General features: G+C 39.2%; 1 protein-coding gene across 3 annotated transcripts in view; it reads right to left on the reverse strand.

Moving 5' to 3' along the window:
• Window positions 1-14,586, reverse strand: part of PTPRZ1 (protein tyrosine phosphatase receptor type Z1) — a 162,776-nt gene that overhangs the window by 72,486 nt on the left and 75,704 nt on the right. For all 3 annotated transcript variants that reach the window (XM_031674223.2, XM_031674222.2, XM_072964593.1), the window contains exons 3-4: window positions 2,287-2,466; window positions 86-237 (exon numbers count right to left, since the gene is read on the reverse strand). In XM_031674223.2, the coding sequence (XP_031530083.1) occupies window positions 86-237; window positions 2,287-2,466 (332 nt within the window). The remainder of the gene's footprint in view (window positions 1-85; window positions 238-2,286; window positions 2,467-14,586) is intronic.

A 14,586-nucleotide genomic window follows, 5' to 3' on the forward strand; every position in this document is an offset into this window, starting at 1 on the left:
TAAAGCTTGATTACAAATGAATCAAATTATATGCTAAATAAAATCCTAGTGATTTAGAAAATGAAAGAGTAACTAGCGGACTTACCTCAAGTGGAAATTTTTGTCCTTCTAAACTGTGTTCTGACCCATCAGACGACATATTGCATTTCCCCCAGTGAAAAGTTATCTTGCTTGCTTTGAACACCATTTCGGAAACTCCTCCACTGAGACGGTAGTCATTAGTGAGGTTAATTTCCACTTTAACAAAACAATAAAATTGCATTTAAGTCTCTGAAAATCAAAATTATCAATTTAACTGAATTTTCTTCAATTAAGGTACATTAAGAAAATAATTTATTTGATAAATTAAACAAGTAAGTCACCATCTTGGAAGCTGAACTTCGTAAGTCTGCATAGTATATTTAATGTATCTTATTGCCACAAGCGTAAAAAAAACCTCAGACCTTAACTGCACTACAACACTATAAGCAGGAGACAGCCAGTTCACCTGTCCAGTTTGTTTGGCATCCTGAGAAGGCCGGTCGCCCAAAGCCCTGCTCCCCTAAGGCACAGGGTGGCAAGGAGAGGGTCAGTCACAGAGAGAAAGAACAGAAGGGTGGAAAGAAGAAAAGTCTTCTGGGGATACCGCCCCTCCCCCCACCACATTCAGCCTGTTTCTACTCCTTATCAAGCTGCTGCTCTTATCCCACCTCCTTGTGCCTCTAAGCACCACCCCAGGCTTCATCAAGCTTCAGAACTCCTGCCCTAGACTGCATCAAGGGAGTCGGGAGACTCATCCCTACTGAAAGGGTTTCAGCCATCTCATGTTTGAACAATTGATGGCAACTCTCAGAATCTTAAACTCTTCTATTTAAGCTTCATAGCAGATATTATCTGATTATCTGGAAATAAATGATTCTCTTGAGAGCCTAAGGCAAGATTTCAGAGCCTCTCAATCAACTTTAAATAGTCTTTGTTCTATTAGGCAGAAACCACTGTTGGCACTTGGAACTGAATCCAACATATTGGCCAGCCAGCTAGGGATACAAACTGTCATGAATAATCATAGCCATAACATGCACAATAACAATAACGGTCAACATTTATTTATCACTTACAACGTGCCATGCATTACGCTACTTTACATGTACCAAATATTTGGTCCTCACGTAATCCTAGGAAGACAATACCTTTAAGGTTCCTACTACAGATGAGGAAATTGAGTCACAGTGAAGTTAAGTAGCTTGCTCAGGGTTCCACACTGTGCTTTAAATGGCCAGTAGTGAAACCTAAAAAGTGTGACTAAAGATCAAGGGCTTGACCACACTCCACTAGGAAAAACAAAGCAGAGATTACATGCTTTACTGCTTTGTAACATCCTTTAAAGCTGGTAATTAAAATGTCAAGATTTGGGACAAAATACTTTCAAGTATTTAATTAATAATATATTATAACGTAATTATTTTCTTAATTATTCATTCAACAAATACTTATTGAGTGCTTATTATGTATCAGGCACCGATGTAGAAAAATTTTTACTCTCATGAGACTTAAAATTAAATTACCACATTCAAATAATTATATTACCAAAATATGGAAAATAGAGAATAAAAATTCATTAATGATAAAACCACTCCGGCATAGCTGCTATTATAGTGAGTATTTTTTCTAATCTTTTTCCTATGAATATATTTGTTTTTATATAACTTCATGATATACATACAATTTCATTGAAAATATAATGTCAGAAAAAGAATGCTGTTTACTTTTATAAATTATTTTGTCTATCGTTTACTGGAATTTCTTACAGTATTATATTTTGCATACAAAGAAAACAAACTTAGAGAGTATTTCCTAAGAATGGTAATTTTAAACTTTCTATACAGAAGGGTTAGTAATTTCTTAAAATTCAATTACAGTAGATTGCTTTTTTCACATCCAAATATTGAATATAGCAAAAGGCTGAGCAGACAAGAGCAAATAAAATGCCCAAGAAAAAGAAGTCCTGATTGACTAAGTGATTAACCAGTAATGGGGTTATTAAATTACACTGGCTATGTATTACATTATCTTTATCACATCTTCCAGTGAAACATCTTTATTGTTATATTACTGGAGAACATGACATGATGACTTTAGTCATTTAATTTTTTGTATACATTTTCAAAATGTCTAAACTTCCAATTTTCTATGTTCTATTTGATTTCTTGTACCTTATTAGTCAAGGAAAATAAAATGAAAATAACCTAAACATACTCTAGATCTGATAAACATCTTAAAGTCACAAACAAAATGCAAACATTTTACCTGTTTTCCCAGTGTTATGAATGAATGTGTTTTCCATAGATGTTTTATCCCAACCCTGAAATTTAAGTTTCTTAAGATTCACATTTACTTGCGTAAGATCTTCATCAATATTGATAGGAGATTGTTTGGGGCTATTACATGTTGGATATTTCTTTCCCCAATTTTTTTGATTCAATGCTCCTAGGGAAAAAAAAGGTAAGAAGTTAGTTTCTGAAGTTAATATGTAAAAGCTAAATTTAATATTAAAAATTAGTTAATATATTACATAAAAAATAGATACAATAATAGGAAAAACTGAGGCATCTTTAAATCAATTCTTAAAACAATTACAGTCTGCCCTCTGTGGCCACAGGCTCCACACCTGCAGCTTCAACCAATCTCGGAGCAAAAATATTCAGGAAAAAAAAATTCCAGAAAGTTCCAGAAAGGAAACTGGAATTTGTCAAGGGCTGGCAATTATCTACATAGCATTTAGGTTGTATTTACAACTATTTCCATAGCATTTACACTGTATCAGGTACTACAAATAATCTAGAGGTGATTGTAAGTATACGTGAGAATGTGTGTAGATTATATGCAAATGCCACAGGGACTTGGGCATTCTTGGGTTTTGGTATCTCACGGGGTCCTGGATCCAATTCCACTCCAATACTAAGAAACAACTCTATGCTTAGATTTGGATTCTTGGTATTAATATGATACGCTATAAAAAGATGCTTACAGAACAAGTGCAGGGTTCAACAACAGCCTTGTTGAGCCACCAGGCTCGTCCAAATCAGGAGGAAATCTAATTGTCACATCAGGTACTTCATCCTAAGGTTTCAGATTGAAGGGTGTCCAGATGATAAGAGATAAGTTCTGACTTCCTTAGCACTCTCCACAGGGGGAGGTTGCTTTAGACTTTCTCTCATCCCTGCCACTGAGTGATGTGGTTTAATTTCCATCTGCTCAGGGTCTTATTTATAACAATGTAATCACTAGGCTAGCCTTGAAATATCTTCTTCCTTCCCTTCTCCCCATTTTTTTTTTCTGGTCATAAAACCTACCAGATTTTATTGTTTAACAGTAAGAAAAATAAAACAGGGCTTTCTATAAAGATTTTTGCTTATAGTAAAGTGAATTTTCATCTGTTCTACAGAATAAAGAGTTCTCTGAACCAAAACTGCCCTATGTTGCCTTTATTTCACTACCACCTGAAACCACAAACCATCTCTCACAACCTTATTTCACTGGCCATTAACTGAGCTAGCACCCAAGCAGTGCTAAGAACGGGTAGCGTTTATCTAAAGGTCTATTAAAATATATGAGATGTTGTGAGTCCAAGTCTTAACTTTTATTTGGCTAAACTCTAGCATTTTTGCAGCCATCCCATGAAAGAGCAGGTGGCAGCACTGTTTTCAGCTTACATCCTTTCAAATGCTTTTCTTTCAGACATGAGCATGGGTAAGGCCAAGATTTTACATGGCTGGTGTTCAGAGAAATGATAAGAAATCATACTTCCAAACAACTCTAGTGTATGCCATCTTCTTTTTGTGATAAGGCAGTCAATGAGGATTGACCTCCATGCAAGCTCTCATAATGTAACCAAGCTGATTTTGAATAATTTAGCCCAGGAAAGAAATAATAATTAGTTACTCCATGAAACTGCCTCTATAACCAGAGAAAATTAGGTAGTTCATTTCCTATTGAGGCATCCACCAGAATCAATAATAGGTGTGGAAAACTTACTTCATTTTACAACCTAGCTCTATTCTTAGAGATTGTTTGAATACAGGATGCTTTAAATATGCACATTTGGGCTTCTAGAAACAGTTTTAAAGATCTGAATAATAATGTTGATTTCATTGTAAAGAACATTGGCAAGGGGACAAGAAACCACTGCTTGTTTTACTAATGTTAACATAAAAGAAGTAGAGAGAGAAACTGCAGCACGAATCAATGAGACTTTTTAAATGCTTAAATTTTTAATAACAGTACAATAAATTCCAAGCACACCTAGGAAGGGTCTCATAGCTGTGGTGCATAGAAACACAAAATTTTAAGACTCTAGTTAACAATGCATACAATTTCTAAACTCTTTTTTTTCCAAAGCATTTAGTGATCATCTCTACTTGGACTCTAACTTAGCGCACCCACAACTGAACAATTGACTTCTGTCTTGCAACAGGTTCCTCCTACAATCTTTGCCATCCCCTAAACGTAGAGGTCATTCTTACGCCTCTGTTTCCTCCTCAACAAACCTTTTTGGGTCTACCTTCAAAATACTTCCTTAACCAGACCATTTCTCGTCTCCACTGTTAGCACCCCAGCCCAAGCCACTGCCATGCAAGCCTACATCTTCTCTTCCACAAGCAGCATCACCATCACCTAGGAGATGGCTAGGAGAGTCAGCTCGCCACCGTAGCCTCACCAAGTCAGAATCTACGTTTTAACACAATCCCCGGGAGATTCAGATACACATTACATTTTGTGAAGCAATGGCCTGCCTTCTGAGTAGCCTCCAGCTTCTTCTCTTGCCCTATCACAATTCTGCTCCCCCTTTACCTGGTAGGTGGGATTCTGAGATGCTCCCCACCCCAATTTCCACACCCTGTTGTATACACCTGGTATAATCCCCTCCACTTGAGGGTGGGTAGGACCTCTGAATATGATGGGATAATCATTTCCTTGATTAGGAAACATTATGTGGCAAAGTGATGGAGGTGATTATGTTCTTCTGTAGGAGGTTCTGTCTTGGCAAATTGGGAAAAGACAGAGAGAGAGAGAGCCAAAGTGTGAGAGATTCTCCTGCTGGCTGTGAAGAAGTCAGCTCCCAGGGGGAGTGGCTAGGAACTGAGAGTGGCCCCTAGGATCTGAAATTCCCACCCCCCACCCCAGGCTAACAGTCATACAAACAAATGAGCCAGTCATAAAAAGGAAAATACTGTAGGCTTCAACTAAGACGAGGAAGCCAAAGCAGTCAAATTCACAAGGAGAGATGGCAGAAGGGTGGTTGCCAAGAGATGAGGGAAGGGGGAAAAGGGGAGTTGTTACATGGGCACAGAGTTTCCGATTTGCAAGATGAAGAAGTTCTGGAAATCTGTTTTATAGCAATGGCAATGTGAGTATACTTAACACTACTGAACTGCACACTTAAAAAGGGTTAAGGTGATGAATTTTACGTGATGAGTTTGTTTGTTTGTTTACCACAGTAGAAAAATGGTTAAGATGGGAAAAACAAACAAACAAAGGACTGGGGACCTGGACCTCAATCTTGGAACCACAAGGAAGTAAGTTCTACCCACAGTCTTCACACTCTTGGAACAGGACCCTGGGCTTCAAATAAAACAACACAGCTGGCATCTTGATTCTAGATGTATGAGGCCCTGAGTAGAGGATCCAGCTCAGTGGTTTTAAGCCACTAAGTTTGTAGTAATTTGTTTTGTAGCATAAGAAAGCTAACGCAATCTGTAGCTAAAGTAATTGTTTAAAGTACATTTCAGATTGTGTGTAACTCCTTGGGTCAGCTCCTTCCAATACCTTTTTTTTCATCTTACTCAGAATAAATTATGGACTCTTTCCTGGGCTGGCGGATCCTATACGTGACCACTCACACCCATGATGATCCCAATTCTTACCACTCTGTTCTATTCTAGCCACCTTGGCTTCTCTTCTGTTCCTTAAGCATTTGAAGCTTCAGGGCTTGCTTGCCACTTGCTGTCACTCTTTCTGGAATCTTTTGCCCCAACTGTCTGCCAGGCTCGTTCCAATCAGGTCTCTGATCAAAAGCTACTCATTGGAGTAGCTTTCTCTGAACAATATGTATAAATACGCTCCCCTTCCTCAGGCATTCTCAACCCCGCTCCTTACTTTATTTTCCTTCTCCTAAGATATGATATCTTTCGTTTTATGAATCTGAGCTCACAGGGGTCTAACATAAAATGGCAACAAGAAATAAAAAAAGAAAGAAAACTGACCAACTAAAGAAACATTTCTAAACTCAACTGCAGGTCACGTTTGACTGTTTGCTATATGGCAGTTTTGCTGAGTAATCGCCACTAAACCTCTGCTGGAACGTATCAAGAAACACCTGATGTCTAAACTGTATATTGTCTGTCATTGTCTGACAATGACCCCGAGTCACTGGATTATATCTGAGGTGCATCATCTGATTATGCTGAGTTCAAAACACCTACTGGATCATGATGCCAAGTACACTGTAAGTTCAGGAAGCCTCCTTAATTTTTGTGATTAAAAGACAAAAAAGGCCAAAATAGTGACACGGGATTTTTTTAGTGAAAGGGCCATAACACAAAAAAGTCCATAAAAAATAAGACCCTGAGGTTCTTTTTGTAAAGGACTCCAAAAAGAGGATATTTCAAATCATCATAAGTAGAAAACCAGGGAAAGTAAATTAATAAAGTGTTAAAATGGTGGACAGGGATTAAACACAAATCACAGAAGCACTAAATGTATTTTACCTGTTTTCAATAATGAACCATTAAGTTAACCTTATGCTTAAACATTATTTTTTAAATTCCCAAATTGCTTTTAACTTCGCAGTTGGAGACTTCAGTCCGTGTAGTAGCGAAAGCCAGGATGAGGCAGCTGAGAAAGCAGGTGTACCACACTCATTAGACTACACTGAATCACTTGAGTGTTATTAACAAACGTTGTGAAGGAAGAAATTAGGACATGCATTGTAGCTGCAGCAGATTATCAAGGTGATTTTACTCATCAGGAGGACTGCCGAGTACTAAATGTCAGCTCGAGAGAATTAAAATAAATTATTCATTCACATATTCATCCATGCTTTCACCATTTATTGACTCACCTGAATTAGTACCACTCCTATAAATTTCCTGTGCTCACTTCTACTAGAGCACTTAACAGACTGCATGTAGTTTATCAACTTGTCTATCACATCTATAGCTTATTGCCAGACTCTGAGTCTGGCACAGAGTAGAAACAAATTAAATGCTTGGGAAACAGTCTCTGTACATCAAATGAACGTATTCAGTGTTTACATCCTGTGCACTCTTTATTCCAAACAGAACAGAAAGCAATTGTAGGCTCTGTAGGAGACAGATATGCATGAGTTCAAGTTTGTTTGCTTGCTTGCTTATTCCTGCATTTCAGAAGGTTGCAGCCATATTCAATAAAAAGTAGACAGATGCCTAAAGGAGGAGAGGGGCTGAAAGAAGGTAAACGTGGATATCAAAAGCACACAACGCAGGCTTTGAGGGAAAGGTTGGAGGATCCTGGCCGGCAGAGAGCTGAGAACATGTGTGGCTGAGCGATGAGCCCGAGCAAACTCACGGTGGCAGTAAAGTGCAGGCGATGCTCCCAGGGAAGTGAGCAGCCCAGAGAGGTCCAATGAGCCAAGAGTGAATGCTGGCATTCTATACAGGGAGATGGAAGGGCAGACTGTCATTAGACATACCTGCGGAGGCCAGTGGAGGCTTTGGAAAGGCAAGGAGCTCCCTGCTGCCTCGTCGGAGAGATTGAGCCTGGCAGGAGTGCAGGAGGAGCAGGAAGGGAGAGGCTGCACAGTTAGTGGACATTTGCATTGGTATCTCTACTTGTCTTCATTTGATTTTTTTACATAATCCCTGTGCAAGGGACTGAATGTTTATATCCCTCCAGAATTCACATGTTAGAATCCTAACCCCCTGCAAAGTGAGGGTATTTGGAGGTGGGGGTCTTTGGGACGTGATTAGGTCACGAGGGCTCTGAACAACATGAGCGGTTGGTGCCCTTATGGAAGAAAGCCCAGAGAGATCCCTCGCCCCTTCTGAAGCGTGAGCTTATAGTGAAAAAACAGTGGTCTGGGAAAACAGTCCTCACTAGACATGGAACCTGCCAGTGTCTTGCTCTTGGACTTCCAGTCTCCAGAACAGTGAGAAAAAAATTCTAGTGTTTATAAACCACCTTAGTCTATGGAATTCTGTTAGAGCAGCCTGATCGGCTAAGACACCTTGTATTTATTTGAGCTACAATATGTCTGTCTCTTCCTCAGATCGTAACTGCAGCATCTTTCTTAGAACCTGGCACTTGAGGATTAAATAAACATCTCCTGAATGAATAAGTACTTCATTAAAATATCTACGGTTACCTACATTTCAGTATCTTTTTACTACACACCTTCTAAATAGGAACATGTTATCAAAAATATTCCGTGTAGGGAAGTATTATTCCACCAGTCTCTAACATAAAAATATCAACTGAGGAAAACTAAAGACTGAAATAAAAAAGGGATGAGTAAAAACAAAATACCAATGCAAGTGTTTAATATCTGAAGAAAAAAGTGAGAAAATGATGAAATTGAAAGTCAAAGAAAAAGATCATTCTTCCTGTTTCTTTCCTGCATGATTCCCGTTGAGTTTCTTAACTTCTAACATCAGAAAAGTGGATAAAATAATTACAGTGTAAGGTACTCAGCAGAGACCCACTGAAAATTCATAGAAATATGATTAAAATCCCAATATTTCTTTATTTTCAAGGTTTACCATAAATTGCTGATATTTAACAAGATTTGAATAACAGACTTCAATAACAGTAGAATAAGAACTGATTCTTTGAAGACTAAGACACTGTTAGGAAAAACATATGCTTTTAATCTTAATGGACTTCTTTCCTAGTCCAGGTTTTGATGTAAGAAAATGTTTGTGTCTCTACATATTTATACACACAAATACTAGTAAGAGGCAAATGTAAATGTAATATTGGAGTGTAGACTGTAGTAATGATAGTGGCATTGATTGCAAATAACTGCTTTGAATAAACTCCACTCAAGATTCCAAACACTATAAATCAAAGCTTTATAAATCACTGTGGGCTTGCTTTATCTAGCAAATATAATAGAAGTCAAAATTTATAAGTCACTGAAATACTATAAAGCTATCAGCAATCAATGTCTTGGATTCAAATTTCAGTTTATTCAAATACAAAAATGAAATAAATCTGTTATTTCAATAAAAGTATAGCACATAACTTAATACTCCAGCAAAATGGAAAGAAGATATATTTAAGTAGACATTTTTTCAGATGAGCCAATCAGCTGCTTGAGAAAGGGAAGGTTCCTCCAAAGATAAGAAAATAAAACCTAAAAGTACAGAATAACAATCATTAAGTGATTCTATGTCACAGCAGTAAATGTCATTACATAATTTGAGAGCAAAGGAAGAAGGATGTCTGAGGTAACTTTCCACGTTGTAACAAGAATGAGGATGTCTTTTTACCGGCACAAATCAGCGTGCCTGCTTATGTCTTTGGTTAAACAGAAGTCTTTGGAGCTGGAAAGAGCAAAATAGCTGGTGAAGAAAGACAATGGCTGCTATTAAAACTGCACTGAAAGTAGATCAAATGCAAACAATTTCAGAATGAGAAGCTGTCTAGCCAAGACTACATTTTCCTTTATTATCTGTCCCAATGGGACACTCACATTAGGGAGGCAGAGAATCTTTGCAAGCCCGGCAGATATAGCCAATTGACAGAGAGTGACAGGTGGCAGGAAGGATAGTTATCAATTTATTTAGGAAAATGCTATGACAGGAGTTCCTTTAGCACTATGATATCGAGAAATTTATTAACTGAAGTTCAGTATAAATAGAAAGAGAGAGAGAGAGATCAGAAACTTACTTCAAAGTTCCCATTTAAAATTTTAGGACTTTCTCAAGTTGGAAAAATCCAAAGTAAACAAACAAACAAAACTTTAAGGAACATAAACAATAAAAATTACTGCTCTATAATGCAATAAACAACTTCAGTTTTTGAAGATGACAGAGAAAAAAAAAAAACTCAAGATGAAGATGATCTAAGGACACTGACATAATATTACTCTGAAGATAATTAATCACAACCTGATGATACATGGTGGGTATAAAAGAAGTCAAGGAGCAGGACAAGTGGAATGGAACTCATAATGGGTCACAATGAACCAGCGCTTTAATAAAAAAATTAAATGAATCCTACAGAGAAGTAAAGAAAAACTGAGTTAAGGTAGGAAATTACGGGTAACACAATCATTGAAGACTGAAAATAGGATGTCATTTTGAAGGGTTTAGACATGTTTAAATGATTTTTATTTGAAAGTGAGAAAGAGAGATACACAAAGGATGACTCCCAAGATCCTGACTGGAGCACACCTGGGTGTATCATGTTGTGTTGATAAAGAGAACGGATGGAAAGAAAGACTGCATCTGATTTTGGACCGTAGACTGAGATTCCCACTGAAGTTCATTAGGCAATCAGAAATGGGGGTCTGAGAGCCAGGGACAGATTTCTTCTACATGGCACAGAGAGCTATATTCAATATCTTACAGTAACCTACAATGAAAAGGAACATGAAAAGGAATATATATACATATACATATGACCAAAACATGCTGTGCTCCAGAAATTGACACACCATTGTAAACTGTCTATACTTCAATTAAAAAAAAAGAAGTCTGGACTAGAGATGGAGGCTGGTGAACGTCAGCACAGAGGGGGTAATTTAACACTGTGAATGTGGATGAAATATTTCAGTTAAAGTCAGTAAGTGAGAAGAGAGAGGGCCAATGACGAGACACTGAAGCGTATGAACATTTAGGGAGCATAAGGGGAGGAGGGAGCCCCCAAAGGAATTAAGAATAAATGGCCTGGAAGAGAACTGTAAACTAGGAGAAAATGGTACCCTGAAAGTCACAGAAGAATGGTTCCAGCAATGAGAGGTCACCCCAAAACAAATATCCTACACAGCAGAGAGCCCACAGGGTCATGAGTGAAGAGTAAGCACGGGATTTGGTTATTTCTATCTTCAAATCCTATATTCCTAGAAAAAAACTATTTCAAAGAAATGGTAGAACCTGGAATTCAGACCACAGTGGGCAGAAGAGTGAACTGGAGGCAACCAAGCAGGGTTAAAAAAGTGCTTTTTTAAAGTTCGTTAAGAAAGGAAGAGTGATGGTGTAGCACACAAAGACTGATGAAGGATGAGAAACGCTATTTTTAACTCAGGGAGAGATGTAACATGCATACGTATGGAGAGGGGAGAGTTATTACAGGAAGGAGTTTAAATAATGGGAGGTCCACGATCAAGGTCCCCCCACGGGGAGAAGACAGACCATGGATGGACAATTATTAGCCTAAGAGAGGAAAAGAAGCATTTAAAGAAGTCAAGGAAATATGGATTTATTATATCTAACCATTTAGAGGTGAGGGAGTGAGAAATCTGACAGTTCACACTACAGTTTCAGGTACAGAGCAGAATCACATCACGTGGAAGGAAAAGATGTTTGGGAGTAGAGCCGACTTGGGTTCAATCCCAACACCACCATTGTCAGGCACCTCTCACCTGAGCCTCAGTTACCTTCTCTGTCCCAGGAACAAGAATCTCGCTCTCTCAGACTGTGCAAATTAAATGGGGTAATACATGTAAATGGGCTGGCAGACAATATGAATTGTCTTAACCCCTTTCCCTATTTTCTCAGGAAAGCTGGGAGCAGGAGCACTAGCTGCGGGGGAGACACAAGTAAGAAAAGAGATGAACATGCAATAGTGACACTGCAGGCTGAAGGAAAGCCCCAGGCACTCCACAGATGTGGGAGGCCATGAACCTGCAGAGGCACCACTCAAAAGGGTGTCTGTGTCTATTTTTGTTTTTGTTTTTTGTTTTTGCAAGTTCATTAGTCCTGGCGGACACACAGAGAGGGTAGGGAGTTGCGATCTGACAGTAGAGATGAGGAGGTCAGGTGAGATAGAATTATAAAAGGTCAGGAACTTAGAGGTCCTGGCTAAAGAGTGTGACGCTCCCCTCCAACCCCAATCTCAAATCTGATATAGGGCGAGAAGGGTAATTAAAAAAAAAAACTATTAAATAGTTACAACCACAGTGTCCTTGTCATCCTTCGTCTTGTTATAAAATGACGTGTGATGTGTAACGCCCAATACTGCAGTATTTCTACCGCTATACCCTAGTAGGAAATCTCTAACTAATCAAAATCAGGAAAATCACCACTGAAATTTAACAATCCCCAGAAACCATGAAGAGTTCTTGTTCCTTTAACATCACCCCCTGACAAGCCACCATTTTTAAAAGAAAGAAGAGGCCTCAGTTATGACCTTATCTTTGCCTCAATTACTTCAAATGAGTCCACTGTGTTTAATATTCAAGACTGAGGCTAAAGGCAGTGCCGGCTGATTAATTGCAGGACTTGAGCGTGGCGCTTGTTCTTAACTAACTGACCTCAGTAAAAGGCAGGCCAACCATCTGTGGAAGGCTGAGGCAGATACAGAGTAAGATTTCGTGGTTGCTGCAGACCGCCTACTACTAGCGAGAGAGCAAATCCAGAACTAAAAAACATCCCTGGGAATTACTCCTTGGTTTGAGGAATAAAATACTTCTTGCAGAATAGCTCTGAATGTTGCCTTAGTTCACTCACTGCAGCTTCCCCTGTGGTCATCTACGTTTCCTCTTCCCCAATAACTGAAGAGCCAAGGTCTTCGAGCAAGGGAGGAACAGCACAGCAGAGAACGGTGACAGCGGTGGTGACAGTGACACCACCATATGTCCATACCCAGTGCTTGCTGTCCACGTACTCATTATCAGTACAGGGCATGACCGAGGCTCTGCTTCCCACCTCTGCTGGGAGGACCAGGGATTCAGAGTTGAAGCCTGAGACACTGATATTACCTGTTATCTTTGTATTTGTAACAGGACTTCTGATAATTTTCCTACATTGTTGTTTAACTGTTTTGGTTAAAGAACATGCTGCCTATAAGACCAAAGACTCTGGGTGAATTCCTCTATAGAACCATCAGTTCCTCCTTTCTGTATACACTTATCACAAAATACTCTCTAAAATCAGATCACCTAGATGCATGCTACTGGTCACATGCAAGGGCTAAGAAAGGAGCTGTAGGGGAAGACCACAAATCCATTGCTCTGGCTAAGAATTCTACATTTTATATTATCTCTAGATCTTATCTAAACCTAATTCCAGTAAATACAGCTTTTATTTGTTCATTTATTCACTCATTCATCAAATATTCATGGAGTGCCTAGTGTGAGACAATAAAAGTCTGGTACAAAAGATAAAGAGACAAATAAAACAGTATCTATCATCAAAGAAATCATGTTTGAGTGAGGACCCAAGACAGCAAATGGTAATTATAATACAGCCTACAAAGGGTAGTAGCAGAGACATGCACAGAATATTCCAGAGACACAGAAGAGCTGTATCTAATCCAGAAGGGACAAGAGACAAAGGCTTCCTGAATGACAAGATGCCTGAAATAAGTCTCAAATGATGCGCAAGTATTATCAAAGGAAAGGTGGGGAAGGAACCCAGGGCTAAAGGCACCCAGGAAAAGAGAACGGCATGACCACAGATGAGAGAAAGAAGGGTTATCTGAGAAAAACCTCCAGAAGGTCTATGTGCTGGTACATCAAATGCGAGGCAGGGAGAAGAGAGGACTGCACAGAGGTGAGCAGATGTTGAGACCGTGCATGCCAGGACAAAGGGTTTGGACTTTTCTGGAAGGCTGTCTAAGGGGTTCCAGTCACAGGTGGCATAGCTATGTTTAAGTTTCATGGAGGTAACTATGGTTACAGAGTTGACGAGGACACCGCTGATGGCAGATCAGTTAAAGTTTTAGCAGTAGTTTAGGTGAAACATAGTAAGGATCCAAACCAGGGGAAAGTGAAGCAGGGAGAAAGAAGAAGGGACAGATTTGAGAAAAAGGAAACAAACAAAACAAAACAAAACAAAACAAAACAAAACAAAACCTCGGGGCCAGGGAGTTGATTCGCAGTAGGAATTAGGAAGAGGGGGTAGGGAATGTTGACTTTAATCTTTCTGGTTTGGGAGATTGAGGAGGGCAGTGCCACCAGTCAAGAGGCCATTCCCCCAGGGGACTGCTTGCCAAGCCATTCTCTCCCATGTCATCCTCCGTGGCCCCTGTGCAACTGTGCGTCAGTTTCCAGGGAGGGAGATCCACACTCTTCTATGGTCTACACTGCAGACCTGACAATCCCGGGAGCAGCATGAGAGTGTCCTCACTGAACTCCTCTGAGGGTCAGAGCCCGGCCACGGGTGTGGTTAGAGTGGCACCGCTGGCTACAGGCCTTTGCAGAGCATGGTGGCTGGTTTTAGGGTTTTTTTTTTTTAATTCCTATGGTTTAAAAACAAAGGCTAATTATTTAGTAAACATGGAAGAATATTAATTATATGACCTTATAGAGAAGGGCTACCTACACTTTCCCTGAATATCTGTGAAAATATCTTTATTTCAACCATGTTAGCTAATATCCATGACTTCTATTGCTTTTATAAAGAT

Source organism: Vicugna pacos, chromosome 7 (genome assembly GCF_048564905.1).
Source record: "Vicugna pacos chromosome 7, VicPac4, whole genome shotgun sequence".
Classification (NCBI taxonomy): Eukaryota; Metazoa; Chordata; class Mammalia; order Artiodactyla; family Camelidae; genus Vicugna; species Vicugna pacos.